The 20,522-nt window shown below is 37.3% G+C and overlaps 1 protein-coding gene across 1 annotated transcript; it reads right to left on the bottom strand.

Annotated features, from left to right (window-relative positions):
* Positions 1-4,182: 4,182 nt before the first annotated feature.
* rbm46 (RNA binding motif protein 46) lies at positions 4,183-16,312 on the bottom strand. Its single transcript, XM_087790131.1, has 10 exons — positions 16,183-16,312; positions 15,474-15,656; positions 15,138-15,318; positions 14,868-15,024; positions 14,410-14,539; positions 13,435-13,532; positions 11,077-11,479; positions 8,627-8,826; positions 7,691-7,793; positions 4,183-5,661 (listed from the first exon to the last, which is right to left on the bottom strand). The coding sequence occupies exons 1-10, from the start codon at positions 16,193-16,195 to the stop codon at positions 5,417-5,419; spliced, it is 1,713 nt and encodes a 570-aa protein (XP_087646257.1). The 5' UTR covers positions 16,196-16,312; the 3' UTR covers positions 4,183-5,416.
* Positions 16,313-20,522: the final 4,210 nt, after the last annotated feature.

Raw genomic sequence — 20,522 nt, 5'->3', positions numbered from 1 at the left:
GAGCATTGTTAAAATAATGGTTTGAGAGTTCTGCCTAAATCACACCTGGAAAATGTGGAAAATAAAAGGCAAAATGTTACATATACTTGCTTTAATAAGAAATACAGGAACTGTGACACCAGTTGTGTTAAAGACCAGGAGGATGAGACCCACTTCAAACACAGAGCAAATGGATGAAGAGATGATCGAGTACAATTATTATGACTCACCTTTTTCCTGCAGGGTTACTGCGCTGTTTTAGTTTTGAGTTTTTTCAGGTAAACTTCAGCAAACTTTCAAGAGACTTAGCGCTTGGAATGGATCCCAAGCCTCAGTGGAGATGTGGTCTTGGGTCTGCAGCTGGCCGATGTGCCCGAAACACTTTAAAGCTTTAAATGCAAATTCAAAGCTAACAAGATCCCAAGATACACAATCTTCTTGCTTGAGTTGTGGAGAAGAGCCGTACATCTGCTTCCTGCTGGGAATCTTACCCCTGCTGCTCTAACTTAAGAGGTCATGACAAGCGAATCAGCATTAAAACACAGAGAAAGGCCAAGAGCTTTCGGGAGCTTCTCTTACCGTCGCTGGTTCCAGCTATGAAACAACACTGAATATCTTGAATCCATTTGAAGACGCCTGAAGGTACGGAACCTCATTTCATATCCCATGTTTCATTAATTCACAAACAGCTGGAATAAAATGCTGCATTCTGCCACTGAAACCTTGGTCCGAATCTGCCAATCATTCCGTGAAAATTTAGAGATTTATGACATAAAAATGAAGATATTTATCACTGTCTCAGGTCAGCCAGAGTGTGGAAAGCAGGAATTGAGGTCAGTGAACATTCAAGGCAACATCCATTATGGCTTGGCCTCCAGTTTTGCTGTTTAATGATACAAAAAGTGTTCCTGGAAAAGAATGATGACAAGTTAAACTGCTGACGTTTGTCTCCTCCTGCCTACACTGTGAAAGAGGGCAACTAATATCCCATAATGAGCACATTTGTTTCGCAGAATTTTCATGAAACACAATGACGACAAAACTAATTTCTCCAATTTCAAATCCAGACCGCCTTTCTTATTGCCAGGATGAAGACGGAGAGAACCATCATTTTCTTAGACGGATACATGCAGCTGCGCGCAGCCCTTCCAGCACATTTTAAGGACCTGATGTTATATTTTTATCTTCAAAAAGTTAAGACAAAAGAACACAGCAATATCACGTCCTGCTGGTGGAAGTTAAAATTGAAGGAAGAAATGCATCTGTTCAAGACTCTTTTCTTATATATCATTCTTTTAATTAGTCAGATTAAATCATATAATTGGAAAAAAAACTCAAGTTAAAGGCTTTTCCCAGTATTATAGGTGAGATGAAAGTCACATATTAGATTCATAAGTTTATCTATCTTTCTATCTATCTATCCATCCATCTATCTATCCATCTATCTACCTATATATCTAGTTACAGAACCTTATTTATTCATCCCTTTTTAATCTCTCAATTATAAATATTTAATTTATCTAAACCTATATTTGAAGATGCTTTTTAAGGTGAAATATACACCTTAGGACATGTGTTGGGCACAGACATTAAAAAATAATCTATTCAGATGATACAGCTTGAATAATTGTACTTACTTTAACAATAAGGAACTGAATTTAATTATTAATTAAAATCCAACAATGAGGAAGTGGTTGTCAACGTTTGAACACAATGTAGATTTATTACTGGAATTTTTTAGTGATTAAATAAGGATTGAAAAAACTTTCGATATGATATATTTCTAAACTCATATTTAGTGACATCTGTTCCAAAATATGAACAAACAGCTTCAAAAGCTGCTGGAGTCGACTGTATCCTCTCATTCTCAGTGATATGACCGCTGCCATCTAGAGTCCGGAAGTTTAATTGCAGCCCTGGACATGGCAAGTATGGCCCTGAGCGTTGAGTTTGATACGTTCAACGATCCAAGGATATTTTATTGTCATTCCGTTCTCTTGAAATGGAGTAGCATTCATAAAAACACTGGCACTAGATCACCACATCACAGTGTTATAGCTCACTTTTAACATGATTTATCTAAACATTGCACTGACTCAGATATTTGGCAATTCATCCCCAGAAAATCAATAACTTAGATTATTCATTTCACTGGCTGGTTTACAGAAACGCCACACTACCTGCCAAATATTCCGTTCCATTATTCCTTCTGCAGAGGAGAAATCCGGGAAGCATGGGAGAGTGATATTTATAGCTTGTTAATAATTTTTTCAAACAAGGCATAAAGCTTCTGACTGTTAGGATCAGAAGTGAAGCACAGGGAGGGGAGGCGTCCACTGAGACGCATGACTGGAACGTCAACTCCCAGAGCTCAAGCGAGTGCAGAACAAAAAACGGTGCAGTAGAAGAAAAAGAAGAAAATAGGTTCCGGTGAAGACAAAACAAAGTTTGGAGATGATTCGAAAGTTAGAAATAACACAAGAGTATTCTACTAATGTTTATGGCATTTGGTAATTCAGAAAATAGCGTCAAACACTTTTTTTCAATAACTACCATAAACCACAACATAAATAATTGACTTGTCCTCCTCCTGCTGCGTTTCTCGTTTTCCTAATCCCGTGCCTGTCATTTCTTCTCTCAACCAAATGTAATTCCCTGCTGTCTTGGCATCCTTCCCTCCCGTTCCCTTTACTGTGTATAGTTTGTTTCAGTGGATATCTCCTCCTTTTTCCTTTTTTTCTTCCTCGGTTATTCACAATCTTTTCAAACTGATGTGGAATTTTAGCCATAAATCAAATGGAAAAATGATGAGAGAACAGGAGCTTTACAAGTGAGGCTTTAAGCAAGAAGGATTAGCAATAGAAAGAGTTCTGGTGCAAAAAGGTTTCACTTGAAGACATTGCCAAAGAACAGGCTGAATAATTCCAGCTTATATATACAGTAATAAAATGCAATGAAATTAGGTCATTTTAATGTGTTACTGTTTTAAAAAATGCAAAAATGAATAATGAGTTGTTTTGCCAGAAAAAAAAAGTTAAATACAAACCTAATGCACCTCATGCAATAAAAACATGTTCAATGTCTACGTTGATTTTTTATCCACTAGCTTCAACCATTTACTATCCTTTTACTCTGGAGCCAAAAATGAATGCATCGCAAAATTATTCAATTTTTCCCAATGCTACTGACCAAGGTGTTTGGGGAAAAAGTACACTGATATATTTTCATAGATAAGATGTTTAAAATTTTAATAATTTGATTTTTTACGTACGATGACTGAGGACAACAGGATAGTCAACTTCTGGCTGATTTTTAATTTTTGGACATGTTTTCACCTTTAGATCTATTATTTAAAAGATACTGGAACAAGATTTCACTAAAATTTAGTGTACCCTAAAATTGTTGACAAAATGAGACAAATTTATCAAAATATACTGTATGGAATCGTGAGCTGAATAAATAGTACCAAAATGTATGAAGAGATTAGTGGATCGCTACACTCCCAGCGGCCAAATAGTTGTTGGTTGTGTTTCGGAAAGTCTTCAAAGCCAGACGATAATGAAGCACCATCGTTTCCCACGATGCTGTCATCTCTGAGGGTGACAAAAATCAACATGCACTATAGTGACCTGGTTTTTTGGTGGTTAGGTTACTACTAAATGTATTATGCACTAAAAAATACAAATTTCAAGTTCTTGCAGGCCACATGAAATGATTTGGCAGGTCAAATTTGGCCCCAAGGATCTAAAGTTTGGCATGCGCTTGCAGAGAAAACAAACTCAGAAGCAAGAGTGAGGGTCGCCTCAAGCTGGAATCTAGCTGTAACAAAACCATTATAAAAATGCTACTTTTTAGTGAAAATGCAAAACATGATTGTATCAGAAACTTGTTGGTAATATTATTGATTATTTTCAAACCTTTGATACATTCAGTTGCAGAAAACTTCAAGTTCCCTTTTGGCTCATTTTAAAACAATCACCCAATAATACGTTTAAAATATTACACAATCTTACATGCTGGCTTAGAGATAGTGTTTAATTATGAATCGTGTTATCATTAACCCATCTTTGTTATTTTTGAAATGCCAGGTTTAGTAAATCGATTTTCTTACTCACAGTGATGTTAAATTAAATAAGGTGAGAAAATTGTAATACATACACCAAGGACATACGGCAGAGAAACCCATGCAAATAAAATAAATCGTTTCAAAGTTTCTTACATTTTTATTTAAAATGTGTGAAAATGTGACACTGACAGCAGCTAACAAATCTTATCTGTATTAAACAAAACGGAAGAAATGACAGTGAAGGAGTAATTGAATACTATTAAAGTACATTTTCTTTTTATAAATGTTATATTTCAATTATTTCTCAAAGGTATAAAGACAAGTAGAGGTTTGGTGTGTTTGAGACTATATCAAATGATTCTATATTTGAAATTAGACACATATACAGTCACGCAACTTTTAAATAAGTCAATGCCAAACCAGAAAAATAAAAGAAATAACTTTTAAACGTTGAGCTTGAACAATGAGTAGCTCTGCTGAACAAACTCAGTAAGTAACAGGGACTGTTAATACAAAACTGCTCAAAAAGTCATCCTCTTCACGCTTCTTTTTTTCTTTCCAACGCTCCTAGAATTCCAATAAGCATTCAAATCTGCATCACCTTACATCAAAGCTTCAGTAATGTGACTGTGAAATTGTGTCTTATGACCTGACACTGTCCTGCTACAATAATAAGCCAATTAAGGAACATGAGAAAAGAGGCATCTCTTTGCACACAAAAAGGCAGTGACTGATTTTAGCTTGGAATATATCTACCCTTACAGATAACATCAAAGGGAAGTGTAGCTACAAATAGTTGAACTCCTGTTCCTCTCATTGGATCCCTCTCTTTCTCTCTCGAGATTACAGCTCACCGTGGAAGATGAAAGACTGCTCAAAAGGTGCTTTTTGAATACTCTCACTGACAACCAGTGCTTAACCAACCAGGCGGAATTTTACTCCACAGAATTTTAGTTGAGCCAATCATGACGCTGGCAGAGAGGAATGCTGGCTGTGGAATTTTGGGTAATGCGAGGTGAGCAGACGGGGGCGGCATTAAGCACAGGTCGAGATAATCCGGTATCTGCTGGATTCGTTTAATCTAAACAGCCACTATCTTTGTTGGGTTTTCCGGTTGAATTCGAGGTGACGGAGAAAAGAGGCTCAGACGCTGATCTGAAGTAAAGTCTAATTTTGGCGGAGACGGAGAGGAAGAGGGATGAAACAAACAGATTCTACAAACTTTGTGAAAGCTCTTCAATGAATCATCCGCCAGCGGGCACAAGTTAAATGAAACCTTGAAAAATAACCAAACTGCCCGAACTTCTATCTCACTCCAGATGTTATGTATACCCCCAAAAGTGTACCTGGAGTAAATAACATGACTCACCATTAGTAGAATGGGAGTAAGGGGCTCATATAGACCCTCTGCGACTGGGGTGTTGAAGTGGACATGGGATAGGAGGGAGAGACGGGAGGTGGTGGTGGGGGATACAGAGAGGGAGGAAGTAGTGGGCAGCAGGCGGGGGTCAAAGTTCTTCCACCGTAGTTTGGAAAACCCTGACTGCCAGTGGCTGTTGGAGAGTTACCGGGGGAGGGGCATCTGGAGGGGTAACAGGATGCCACACATGACGACTCTGAAAGAGATAAGAGGAAGTCTGGATGGGATGACACATGGTCATACTGGTCTCTACAGGAAGGTGATCTAACATTGTACACTGGAAAACAAAATGTCAGATACAGATCAGTCATTTCATGTGCGATCACAGTGGACTTGCAGCTGAAAATGCTTTGATTCTATTCGCGTTTGATTCCACCGTTTGATGAAGCTTGTCCAGAGCAATCCTCTGTGAATGACCGAAGCCACAGTAAGATTACGATTAAAGGGAATTTGATTGAATTTCTATGATGTGCATGAAAAGCTTGGCAATCAAATGTGAGGATACGAGTTTAAAGAGAGGAAAAGTGAGGCAAGGGTGAGCCTTGTACTTAACATAAAGTAAAAGTCTAGGTCAACCAAATTTGTGTCCAGGAATAAAAAACAGACAGCTAAATAAATTCTTCATATCATAAATTCTATCATTATTCATAAGAAATGTACAGAAACATCAGTCAGCTCATACATAAGGCAGGCAGGAATAAAAATAAAATAAATTGAACTACAGATGATCGGCTGCAGAGGATTAAAAATGTGTGGCATTAATTCTGAGTTAAACTTTGGACCACACAGCCAACGTTTCTTTCGCTCTCTAACCCTTCATTTAAACTATTAGGTCATATTTCTAGATAATTATATAAATAACTATCTGAATTACATACATGATCATTGGTATTTATATACAGTAGAGCAAAGAAGTATTTGGCAACCACCGACGCTCTAATTTATAAAAGGAGTCTGTTATGTTCATCATAGGTTGACCAACTGTGAGAGAAAGAATGTTAAAATTTCAGTAAATCCCAGTATAAACACGTAGTCGTGTTAGGATTCGAAAGAATGCTGAGTGTTTATGCAATGATGGATGTCATTAATTCAATAGATAAGAAGGGGTGGAAAGTGTGTTCCACAGTGTCATGAAAACATCATTGCTTCCTAACAAGATCTGCATGGAAGAAAAATGACAACTACAGTGTGCACACACCTGTTGGAACACCTACAGGAGGCATTTGATCACTGTCATTGTCAAACAGGGTTAGATTACAAAGTAGGAGTGTCAACACGTAAACGGTAACACGGATAGCAAAATCATAACCAATTTAGAAAAATCAATAACCTTTTAAGCATTTTTTTAATCTCTCTTCCTCCATGTTCAGTCCATATATACTTACCAATATAAACATGCCTGCAAGTGACGTGGAGCTGCTTTTGACTAATGAGGTCACCCAGATAAAGATTTTTTATTTATTTTATAGCTGCTGAAGGTCTTTGTTGTAAAAGAATTAGGAGGTGTTTGAATGGAGTTGAATCACAAGCCTCGACTATACAAGTAGAAAAAAATCTTGTAAAATAAACCTGTCTTCAACAGCAAAGATAGATTTCTAAAATAAATTTCTACCAAAGCATTATAGAACACATGGTATCTCCAAATTCAAACAAACATCTTCTCCCATCTTGCTAGATTTACTCTCTACCTCTACAGTCTCAGCAGGTGCTCCCAAGAGCTTAATTTTGTACATCCATTAAAACAGTTTTGTTTAACTAAAGAATGCACAGGCAGGGGGTTAGGTATAGGCTGAGGGGCTTTGATCGTGTTTGGAGATCACAACATGCCTGTCAAAGAAAGCACTATCAAGCTGTCTTGTTTGATTAATACATTTTCAGCACTTTGGGGGAGGTTGCAGAACAATTTTCTTTTTAGAGCATTGAAATTTTATCCCTGGTGTTTGCCACTAGTTGTACATCGTCTCGTCGCTAGTTTCCCTCTTGCTGTTCAGCCCCTGCAAATGGCCGAAACTGCATATTAACTCTAAGGCCAATGATAATTGCCTGCAAATGAGGACAGCTTTATAATTAATTTAGTATTATGTTGTGGAAAGAAATGAGAAAAAGAACAGGATGGAAAAAATATATATACATTGATAAATTCACCTGATATAATCCCTGTTGTATTAAATCATCTCAAAAAATCAATGTCATCTGGATGTGTGTATACGTGAGAGTTATATTACCTATACTTAACAGTGCAGTTCGTGCAGCAAGTTCTTTGGCATCGTCCAGCAGCAAACACAGCCTGTCTGGCATGTAGGTGTTTTGTGTTGACGAAATCACAATCTACAAACATACACAAAAACCACAGATGGATCTCTGACATTTTCAAACCCTTGAAATACATCTGAGCAAAACCATGAAATAGATTTCTAAAGCTTTGATGGAGAGCAGACCACCTAAAGGTCGAGACTCACAAGTATAACACGGCGGCAAACATTGTCCAACACAGTTTTGTCTATTTAAAGCTGATCTACCGCTGATTCCTTTAGCGGAGTTACAGGGGCCAGGAGACTATCTCAGATACCTAATTCAAGAGGCAGGGGGCTCTTGTGGGTCGGTTGCATTAAAACAGACAATTCAACCACTGTATGTTTTTTTAATGTTGCAGTAAATCCATGCAAACACGAGGAGAACATACGCAGGTTGCCTCAAGCTAGGAGCAAACGTGCAACCATTTGCTTTTTAAATGTAATTAGGTTGAAGCAGGTTCAAAATATGTTTCCTGGTTTCAATTGTGTTTTTTGGACATCAATGATAAAAAAAATGTATTTGTATTTTTTTCTGTTTTGTTAGTTTTTGTTTTTGTTTACTGTGAACTATTGAAAACGTTCTAATAATGTATGCATTGAGAAATTATATAATCAAAGCTGAAAAAATGGTTACATTTGCTATAGTTATTGATTTAATTTCTGTAACTATCTGACAGTGGGGGGGAAAAAAAGAAATCAGGGATCGACTCATAGTAAGATTACACATTTAAAGGAGGTCTGAAGAATATCATCCCACAAGCCAAGTTTGAGAGCCATGAACTTAAATGACCTGGAATACAATTTGATCATTTGGCTTGACCTATCAAATGTATAAACCTTCCTGTGTGATTACCATGGAAAACAAACCTTGTATAGAAGCAGCAATTTTTCGTTTCGCCCCGGGGATGAAAAAAGGAGGTACTCAGGTGGCAACCATGAATTTTTGTAGCAGTAAATGTCAAGCAGGGTGACGGCTGAGCAGATCTGACTTTGTTTCAAAGCCAGAGGGCTGATTGGGGTGAGTGGCGTTCCGGCATAAAGAGGAACAGTAACCATGTTGGCATTGTCTGAGAACAAACAGGCATCCATATTAGAAACATGAGAAACATGGATCAGAATGAGCAAGGTCTATTATTGGCACCAGTGTGAGATTAACATTTAGTCTCTAAGTCTATGTAATGAATAATGAATCGAATTAGAAATATCTCATACTCAATAACCAGCAGATACACATCAAGTTCTGTATAACTTTGGACACCCAGAGAAACAAAGAAAGCAATTCATTTGCACCAACAACCTGTGAGAATGGTCACTTGGATCAGTAAGATATTTTTACTGATTTGTTAGTTAGGCGTGAAAAAAATATATACCCTAGATTCAATCTGTATGTTTTCTTGTTATTCTAAATTAAGTGTTGGATTCACAAGTTTTGAAGTTCAAATACTTGCTATTTATTTCTTATTGAAACAAGCAGTGTTAAGTTCTCTCAGTAGAGTTTTTGGTGGACTGTTGGGGACTGCTGGGTAAAATCAAAAGCCTTCCACAAAGTCTCACAGGCATATTTAGGCTTTTGAAGAACAGAAACAAAAGACAAAAACCAAGACAAATTTAACTCTGTCCACTGGAATCCAGGCGCTAGGTCCGAAGAAAAGAAGCAGACAGGGCAAGTCAAGGATAGTGTTCCAAACTACAGAAGTATAGTACATACATTTAAAGGCGTCATAAAAAAGAAACTGACACAATACCCTATTTATGACAAAATACTTTAGCAGAATTTGATGATTGATGAAGAATAGGTGTCATTGCATGTGTTTGTCAATCAGTGTGCTTCATCAACTATAACATATCTAAGAAGAAAAGCAGAACCATTACATTCATATTAACAACTCTTGCCTTTTTTGATTTACCAGTCTGGATCTTCTTTTATCTTTACCAAATAATCCCTTATAGTCACATTGCCTCCCTCTCGACCTAAAAGCGAACCAGCAAAATTCTTGCTGTGAGGCTTGTGTGTCACTGCTCCACCTTGTTGAAAAAGTTACCCACCATATTAGGAGACAAGATGCTGAAAACGACCAATCATCTAAAGTTACACTAAGATTATTATTTCAATTTTAATATTAATTTAGATAAAGAATCCCCAAAACAACATTTGTGTATAATTTTATCCACTGTGGTACATGAACCTGTCAAGAATATTGCTTTTTCCTCATAAGCAAAACACAGTCACCACAGTGTAAAAGATATTCTCTTTTATCTGTCCCCATTTTCAATCTACTCCTCTGAAAGCAGCTTTCCTTCATGTTAAACTAACAAATCATTCTTTCCATTTACTCCAATCCATCTCACCTTAAATCCACCCATCACTCCACATACTGTTACTTTGGTTGGAAGGAAGAAGGCATCCCATAAATATTTCACAGTGCATTTGAGGGAGGCTTAAATTTGAGGCTTCTTCTAGTTGCACTAGAATTAGTGTGTTTGTGCTTTGTCATCAGATTTATGGACTCAGTATCAATTCACCAATGAAGAATGGATGTTGAAATTGATAACAAAAAATTAATTCACAACCACAAGATAAGAAGTGACAATATTGTTAGATTCAACTAACACGTTTTAACAGTGAGGCAACAATCATGAGCCTATCAAATTCCATTATTCATGCTTCAGTCTTAGAGTCTGGGAGGTGAAGAACCAAAAGCATTTACCACAAAATAATAATAAATTTAACACAAAATGTTCTTTAGATGTACCAATACAACAGACACAACTTTATCAATCCTTTTTAGCTCATGTTAGTTCACACTTACACTGCTATGTAATTTATTATAGTAAGACTGCCAACGTGGCCATTTAATAGGTCGAATCATATAATGCTCACTAAAACGCTACCATAGCAAAGATTAACTTATTAAGTAAGTAAGTAAGTCATTTTATTTGTATAGCATTTTCATTAGTAATGTACTACCTGCAAGCTGCCAAAAAATAAACCTGAAAAAAGATGACATGAATAATACCATAAAGAGAAATTATTCATACACCGTTTCAGTTTTTCTGCTGCACTATAAATGTATAATGTATTGTAGCAGCAGGTCTCCAAACCCCAAACTGCCTTATGTTTTATTGACAACACAACTTTTCTTTAGAGTTTTTTTGTAGTATAACTTGTGAAAATGTTGCCAGTGGGCCATCTATGAGCTTGTAAAGCATTTATTTATTTTTTAATGGTGTTATGATGGACTCATGCTTGATTCGCAATAAACATAAAGTTTAATAGCTGAGATCTCATGGTTTAGTGAGCAGGTCTAAGTCCTCACCTGCCGGGCATATGCTGATGCATGACCTTCTGTCAGATGAGTGTGGTATGGGCCTGGGAGACAATGTACCACAAGTATCCCCTCGAACCTCAGAGAAAATGCTAGAGTGAAGATCTTCTCCAAAGTTGTTATTTTCCTGGTTGTGCCCCCTTATGTCGTTTCTCTTTCTGAACATGTTCATCTCTTTGTTCTTTGCAGGTCTGGCCAGTGTCACATCTACTTTTGAATTATCAATCAAGGTTCCATCCATGAGATTCAGTGCAGTCAATGCGTCCTCATGACAACTATAGTGCACAAAGGCGTGGTCACTGAACATTTTGACCCGATCTACAGCTCCTGGCTTAAAGTGGGAAAACTCCTGATACAGAGTTTCTTCAGTGGTTCTCCCACTTATGTTACGCACCTGAAAGACAAAGAAGAGTGTTTTTAAGATAGACTTTGTTCTTGTTGTGACATTAAAAAAATAAATGTATTAAACATCATTTAAAACAAGACATCAAAAGAATAATTTCCTTGACATGAAAGAAGAATTTTAGCCTTGAAATCACTTGTTTTGTTTGTCGCAAACATGAGAGGGTGTGTGCCCTATCACAGGGGGAAATAACAGTTTCATCTTTATTAAAGTGAAAGTCACTGTTGGGACTTTAAATTATTGGTCTTAAGGGGAAATATACTCTATACTCTGTAGTTCAGGGGTGCCACACTTTTTCCGCTTGTGAGCTACTTTAATATGAGTCCAGAAGATCTACCTTCCTCAAATATGCTCGACATAAGTACATACTTTACTCGGATGACTTGCACTGAAAGGACTGATAATCAATCATGATGGAAGGATGTGTGGATTTAATCAACTTCATGACTTGCATAAATAAGAAGAGTCGGATATTGAAGTCAAGAAAGGAGAATATTTTTTCATATTTGGACACTTTTCCTCTGTAAGTAACTTCCAAAAGTTTCCATGAGCCCTAATCTTGAGACATGTTGTAGACCTCATGTACTAAGAATTGCATTGAGTTCCAACTTAACTAGTCTGACACTCAAACCCGGAAAAAGGTAAACAGAAATGTTCAGATAATTGATTCTGTGGTAGACACGAATCCAAGCACTTTTCCTTTACATCCAAATTAACAAGAAATTAACAAGAATACTGCATTTAAAGAGACCATCTGGGGCTTGTTTAAAACATTTCAAAATGGAGTTTAATCATAATATAACTGTTTATCCGTAACTTAAAGCAGAGAGCAGTGATGGTTGCGTGTCCCAACGGCCCAGAGAGCTATGCCAGCTGGAGTCTTGTACTCCTGGTAGGGCCACCCATGCCGGACAGATCAAAGGATAGGGGCCTTACAAGTGATCCCAGCTAGGTGAAGGAAAACACTTATGTAACACTAGACCAAGGGGCAGACTGCGCTCAATATCCGGGGATGGAAGGAAGGATAAGAAGGAAACTCCTCAGGGTCAACAGGGGTTTGCGTAGGGCCAACAACTCTACCTAGAAAATATAGTATGTTACAGAAGCATCGTTGACAAACCAAAATCTACATGACCTGGGCCAGGAAGGGCCTTATGCAAGGAGGACTATGATGTGCTGTAAAAAGCCAGAAGGAAGCTGTAGGGCCGACCCCCCTTCTGACTCCCAGGAAACCCGCCAAGATCGCTACTTGGAACATCCGTACCATGTATGATGCAGGAAGAACAGCACTAGTAGCAAAGGAGATGAAGACCAACCTCAATTGTCTGCTAGGGCTTAGTGAGATGAGGTGGCTACAGGCGGGACAACCGAGGCTGTCTATCGGAGAGACGCTACCTACAACTCCGAGCAGTCCTTGACAAATCTTGTAAGAAAGACATAACAGTACTCATAGGGATAGGGGACTAAACGCCAAGATTGGAGCTGACAACACCGGCTACATGGAAGTAATGGGCACGGACGGGCTGGGGCAGATGAATGAGAATGGTGAGAGGTTTGCAGACCTGTGCTCCCACAACGAGCTTGTGATTGGAGGAATCATCTTCCCTCACAAGCGGCTCCACAAGGCTACGTGGAGATCTCCTGATCAAGTCACAGAGAGCCAGAGTCCAAATACACTTTATTTACTTTATTTTCTAAAGAGTTGTTTAAGCTGAGAAATATCCAGAAATATAACATTTTAAGATTTTAACTATTTGGGAGCAAAAGGAACTAATTGAATTCCAACTATATATTTATATGCAATTGTTCGTAATTGTAATTAGACTTTCTATTGTATAAATATAGATTTTGATGGTCCACGACCTGTTCTGCTTAAAGATTTTGGCCCCTTATGTGATTAAATTTGACACCTCTGATCTACTATAATCATTCTTTTTCAGACTTACATATAGGGATTTGACCTGTTGCAGCCCCTCTGTGTCCACAGGCCTACCAGGCTTGGCCCAGTCCACCTGAATATTGCTTCCCCACAACTGGAAGGTTCCTGTCAAATCCAGATTTGAAACATGACTGATATAGCTACATGAATATACAGGTTTGAAAATGAACCCTGAGAAAACTTTAAATCGATATAACTATTATTCACAGTCTTGCTATTGCAGAGCTTTTATAGCAATGACTTTATAAACATTGCTTCTGAATAAGATCAGTTGAAATATGTCGTGTTTAATGTGTATAAAAATAGACACCTATTCAACATAGTGTTTCACCTGTAAAAAATATTAATATTTGTGCTAGAAATTATGATAGAGTCATTTTATTCATTTTACAATCTATCCTTATACAGATGTTGCAGCTGCAGCTGTTCAAATGTGTGGCACACAAACATTATTAATTAATCTTTATTTGAGTGCATGCTAAATTATTTCAATCTTGTTGATGCTGCCTTTTGGTCAATTAATTATTTTGTTATAAACAATGATTTAAATGAATACTTAGCTGTCACCGTCAGCCAAGAGTGAATAGTAATTGAAGATATAGTTGCACAGGTATTCTGATGTGAACTAGTGATGGTAACCGGACTGAATTAAAAAAAAGGTAGATTGTTTAACGCTATAGCTTCAGAAGTCTGCGTAATACAATTTATAACAGCTGTTCTAGTGTATCGCGCCATCTGCTGGACAGAGATTTAGCTGAATAGCCCAAAAGTAAAAATATGATTTAAAGAAGCTCAGCATACAATCAGAACAGTGGCAGACATAGACACTGGTTGTAAATAAGCTGAACTGTTAATGGGGGAAAAAAAACCCTACTTTACTTCTTTTACAATATTTTGCATTAAGTTGACATGATTGACAGAATTGAACTTTTGGTAAATGTAAAACAAAAAACACAAATGGTAACCATTTTAAGTGACATACCAGGAATCAGCTTCCTCCGAGCCATGGCTGCTGCTTTATGAGATTCATACTCAACAAAAGCAAAATGGCGCTTCCTGCTCTTGTCGTTATAACTGGGGAAAGCAATCACATCAACCACGCCATCGGTCACCTGAGTGAAGCATACACAATTAACATAAGTCATGAGGAGATAAAACCTGGAGAGCAGCATCTTAGACATTTATTATCACATTTGTTTTGGGGGATTGTTGTAGGTTTGTTTCACAAAGCAGTAGTTGTTATTTTAATTAACAAAAAGTACTTCAAACTGCCACTAGAGGGCGGACAAGAACTGTATTGAAATCCAACTAACTGGAACTACAGAATAACCCTTCAAACCGCAGTGTTTTAACTTTTACACCACCTTAATCTATGACAACTGAACCATCTTTGACCTTGATCATAAATTTCTATCCAAGTTCGTGAGGAGCATGACTGACCTTTCTCATCTCCTCCAATATTTCCTCCCTTTTTATATCTCTGGGGATGGAGCCAATGAACAGTCTACAGTTATCCAGACTCAAACAAACACCAATGTATTTCCCTCGATGAATTTCGAAGTTGTCAAACATCAAGATTGCTCTCTGAGCTGCTTCTCTGGAACACATTGATACCAACTTGTTACCAACATTAGTTTAGATAATTGTAAGTGTCAATGCCATTGGTAATACTTAGGGATTTAAAACTTGTTTTTAAGAAAACGTCCTTACCTTTTAGTGTACATGACAAAGCCATAGCCACGGTTGTCTCCGCTGAACTGCATCATCAGTCTGAACTCATAGATCTGACCAGCTCTTTCAAACAAAGGTACCAGTTCGTCTTCATACATGTCTCTTGGAATCTTTCCGACAAAAATCTCACAGCCCCGTGGGGGTGGCGGACCCTCCCAACCTAGAGGAAAAACATCCATTGATTATTGTGTGGCTGTGACATGTCACGCATAATGGAAAATAACTCATATAGATGGATAAATGAACACTTATGTATTATTTTATTTGAGATTCATTATCATTTTGTTTAAAAAAAAAAAGAAGCATTTAACCTACCAGGAGGGGGGCCCCCATACTTCCTCTGACCATTATCTTGCATGATGTTGTATCCTGTTCTTTCAATTAGAGCTAGAAGGGCCAACTCTTTCGTGCACGATTGCTTGAAGACTTCCTCACCAGCTAGCAGGCTTTCTGAAGATGAAGTTCCAGCTGTGTTTCCATCAGACTGGCAGTTATTTCCTGTCAAACAAATTAAAATTCAACATGGTTCACTTAATTGACAAACTGAAATAACCTAAAACATTGTATTTCCGGCCATATTTGATTTATTCCTGCATTGATTTCTCCCGATGCCATTTACAGTATAAAACAAATATGACTTATTACTCTTTACAAGGCTCTTAAGGGGTTGGTTTTATGTTAATAAAATAAAGGATTAAAGAAATCGTAATGAGCTATTAAAGTTATACATTAAATATAGTTAATGCGAAGTTATACAGTCAACAGACGTTAAAGAAATGGTTGAAAACAAACTATGCAAACATACCAAACTGGTGTGTCTGATATTAATAACAGCATAACAGTAGTACGTTTTAATATTTCAATCGGCAAGAGGAAAACATCATCATACTATCGAATAGTTATTTTCGTTGTTAACTTTTAACTTAGCAAGTTTAGTTGCTACACTTCGTTAGCTTGTTTCAGCCGTTTTATCCAACGGCTGACAAATGCATTGTTTCTTCAATGAACCTTGATTTAGACTCACCATTCTCATCCATTACGCGTCCAACTTACTGTAACTCAATACAAATGAATAAGATAAACAAAAAACTTCGTTAAATGGGGTTTACACTAGAGGTGCTGTAAACCTTATTTTTAATGTCATGTAATGGCGGAGACGCGAGTCACGTGACCTGTTACAGTGTTTCTTGTTTAGTCGCGAGTCTCTTCAAAGTAATTACGAAAATATTGACGCGGAAAATAAATTGTTAATTAACTGAATTTTAAATATTTTAGGCTTATTTAAACGTAATTAATACGTTAAAATAATAAAATAAATGTTTTTTTTTCTACGATTTCTCCAGGTTCTCACGTAGAAATACTATTGTAAATATTTTATCTAAAATGTAAGTGTTGTCATTTGATATTTATCGCAGATATACTTTATACTGGTATGAATTACAAGATGACATTATTATAAGAAATGACCAATAAAAACTGAAAATTGAATCAATTTTATTATAAAATATTTTTGTTTTCTGTTTTACTAATTTCCCCAAAAATGGATTAATCGATCAATAAAGTAATATCTATCTATCTATTTACTTGTTAGCTTAGATTGTTGACAGTGGTCCTAGTAAGTAAGTAATTTATATTTATAGAGAGCTTTTCCAGACCAGGGTCACAAAGCGCTTAAACAATCAAAACAATACTCAATAAAATATATATTAAAAAGGTCAAGACAACACAGAGAACAACTCAGGAGTTCCAGAAGTTTAGGAAAAGCCTGCAAAAAAAAAAATGTCTTTATATGTTTCTTGATGGAGTCAGTAGATCCATCAATTGCAAAGAGAGGAAGATCGTTCCAAAGCTTAGGAGCAACAGCCTGGAAGGATTTCTCTCCTCTGGTCCTGAACCGTGTTCGAGGAACCATCAGTAGATTCTGATCCACAGACCTCAGAGCCCGAGCTGGGGTGTAAGGCTGGATCAGATCAGTGATGTAAGGAAAAGCCTGACCATGAATAGCCCTGAAAGTAGCCTTAGCCATCGGTATATTATGCAATAAATACCTTGAAGATTCAAAACTTAATTCTGCAACAAAACAAACATTTTACCCAATGTGGAAAAAATATTTTTATACAGAACATGACAAATACTTAAATGTCATTACTGCTAACACAAATCTTTATTTAAAGTCTACACAATCTAAATCAAAGTCTCTGATAGTCTCTTTGTGCCTTAAGAGGTAAACCAGATGATAAAAGAGTTAACACACGAGTTCAGCAGCATCTTCCTGATTGTTCTGCAAAACTGATGAAAATGAGAGGGATTCAAAGGGACATTATAGGAGGTCCAGACAACATCCATCTATCAAATACAGAATAAAAAACAGTGGACTCAACATTGGCAGCAAAATTGCAGATTAGTTTGATTAGCACGACTTTTAATTGGATTAATCTTCTTTTACATCAACATTCTTTTTTCTTTTTTTTCTACATTCGTTTATTCATTTCTGATGAACTTAAAGAACCATGTTGCTTCTTTGTTCAGCAAGTTGTAAACAAAAGTCCTTAGCAACTTTCGATCAGCCTCCTTGGTGCATTAACATGTCTTAGGTCTGGACAGTCTTTCAACAGCTGGCGACATTCTGGACAGTCTCACAGCAGCTGGTCACGCAGACGTTGCTGTCAGACTACAGTCAGTGTGGTCAGTCGCACTGTTAGTTTAATTTGCAGATTCAGCCGGGCCCTGCTGAACCATCTCCTGAGCTGTAGAGTCCTTTTCAGTCAGCTGCAGTTGAAGATCTGTGTGGTTCCTTATCATCGACAATCCACTCTCGGTCTGGATCCTGTAGGAGCGTGGGGCAACTTCCTCCTCCACTTGACCTTTTTGTCTCCATGTGCCTGTAGAGATATCTCTGAGACGCACCATGTCTCCAGGCTTTAGCATAGTTAGGTGTTTTGCCTCTCTGTCATGCAGCTGTTTTTGTTTCACTTTTTGTACCTCCTTTGCAATTCCGACTTTCTGTGCAGAGTCAGCAGGTCCTCATTTACTGGTAGGTTGGAGCGAATGCGCCTACCTATCAGTCCATTCTGCAAAGGTGCACTCCGGTAGATCAAAAACTTTTCTGAAAGTCATCTCTCTCCTGGGCTTTCTTCATCATGTTTTTTACAATCTTTACAGAGCTTTCTGCCAAGCCGTTGGACTTTGGATAGGTTGGACTTGATGTAGAGTGTTGAAACCCCCATTCTTTGGCAAAGGCAGCAACCTCAGAGCTTGAAAACGGGGGCCCAATATCAGAAAACAGTTCACATGGGACACCATGTCTAGCAAAGACAGTATTTAGGTAGCTGATGACTGCTTTGCTCAAGGTTGACTGCAGTGCTCCCAATTAAGGATAGTTTGAGAAGTAGTCGGTGACTACTATGTAACTCTTACCATCACAGTCAAACAGGTCAGTGTAGTAGGGTCTGTGGGGCACTGGATGTATCATCAGCGGCTCAGCTTGTTGTTTTGGCCTGTAGGTGCGACAAAGTTCACATCAAAGTTTTCATCGGCATTAGTCTCTTTCCTTATTCGTTCAGTTCTGTCTGCAGTTATTGGCAAAGACGTCACAATCATGTCCACATATGCCTGTACGTCGGCGCTGTTTCCACAGCCGGTACTTTCATCCTTATCCCACTTCTGACACCATGTATTGTCTTGTCTTATTTTAATAAACAGACAGGGTGTGATAGTTGGTCAACGAACTTTACTTCTGCATATATGAAAACATACTCGTACTTCCCGCATGGCGACGCACATCACTGACTTATAACATCACAGGTTGGAAGCTCATTGATTGCCATAGCGACAGTACATGATGTAATGTTCACAGTTGTACCACAGCAAACTGTAGCTTCCATCTCCTATCAGACACGTTGCTCTCTGCACAACGTCATCACCCTGCAGTGGTGAACGACTGAACACCTACACAAGGACAGATTGACAAACAAAAAACTGAGAATTGAGATTAAAACGTGCGACATCAGCCAACCAATGTAAATATTAAGATTTTCTGCAGCGATAAGGCCTCTATTCATTTTTCGGCCTGCACGAGGCGCTGTAGCAGGAAAAGCTACACCGAGACGAACAGCTGGAAAAGGAAGACGGCTGTTTCCGGAAAACAACAATAAGAAATACTATTATTGTTTGATTAACAAAGAAAAAAGATAAACTTGAAAATTAAAGCAGATTTTGAGAACTGACTCAATGAAAAAAGATGACAAAAGCCAATAAAAGCAAATGTACTGTTTGTTTGTTTGTTTTTATCCAGGTGTTTAACTACCATTTTACTATAGTGCTACGGGACGGTTCGTAAAGATAGCAAGGAAATCTTTATTTAATCAAAAGTAAATATACATTATAGGTGTTAATATATAATGTTACAATATGGACAAATGATTAATGTTATTATTTTAATATCATAATTACCTTATCCAGTGTGCTGATATGAATTGGCGGCTCCCTTAGCGAAGTTGTCTACAGAGTCCACCCTCACGCTGCCACGCTGAAGATCAAATGTAGAATGAAGAAATAATAATAATTATTATTGTAGCTCTTGTATATAAAGTAATATATATTTATTTAAAATATTTGAACTATTGTAAAAATCTAGTTATAATAGCCTTCAATCAGCATTTCCAGATTACATCAAGACCAGAGACAGCACTGTTCCTGTTCATTAGTCATTCGTAAAGTGCGAGGCAAACATGAGGTCAGGTTGAAATCTCTGGTACCTTCATCACGGCACCTAGAACCAGCTCCCAATAGTTTTACTATTAGGAATTTTGGGCAATTGAAAAGATGTAAATCATCAGATTCAGCTACTGCCAACACTACTAAGGGCTGTGATTTACAAATATTTAAGGAAGACGAAGGAGGGCAAATGTAAAGAAGAAGACGACTCAGAGCTAAAGGCTTGCACATTTCTACTACAATGTAAGTATATGTCATGGTTATTTAACATGCTGTGAAGTTATTTATTAAACTCTTTGGTTTTAATATAATTTAAGTTAAAATTAGCTTTTTAAGAAATTATTGGCCATCACTACTTCAAGGAATTAAGATCAGTCCAGAATATTGTAAAAACTTTGAAAGAGCCCAGAAGGTCCGTCCAACCGTTTGGCCTGTACTGTATTTAAACATTTGAACATTTAACATAAATCATGTGAAAGGCAAAGAAGGAAACATATGTTTTAAACCATGTTAATTTGAAAGTGTAATAGTAACTATTTAATCGAAAATATTATGTGTTCTGCTTAAGAAAAAACGTGCATTATTAAAGCCACTAAATTGTATTCTTAGTTATTATTGTATTTGTTAGTTTAAGTTTGTTGACATTGC

The sequence above is a fragment of the Callionymus lyra genome, chromosome 4, assembly GCF_982586985.1.
Source record: "Callionymus lyra chromosome 4, fCalLyr1.hap1.1, whole genome shotgun sequence".
Taxonomy (NCBI): domain Eukaryota; kingdom Metazoa; phylum Chordata; class Actinopteri; order Syngnathiformes; family Callionymidae; genus Callionymus; species Callionymus lyra.
The sequence above is the reverse complement of the archived record's forward strand: the minus strand, read 5'-3'. Positions and strand labels throughout refer to the sequence as shown.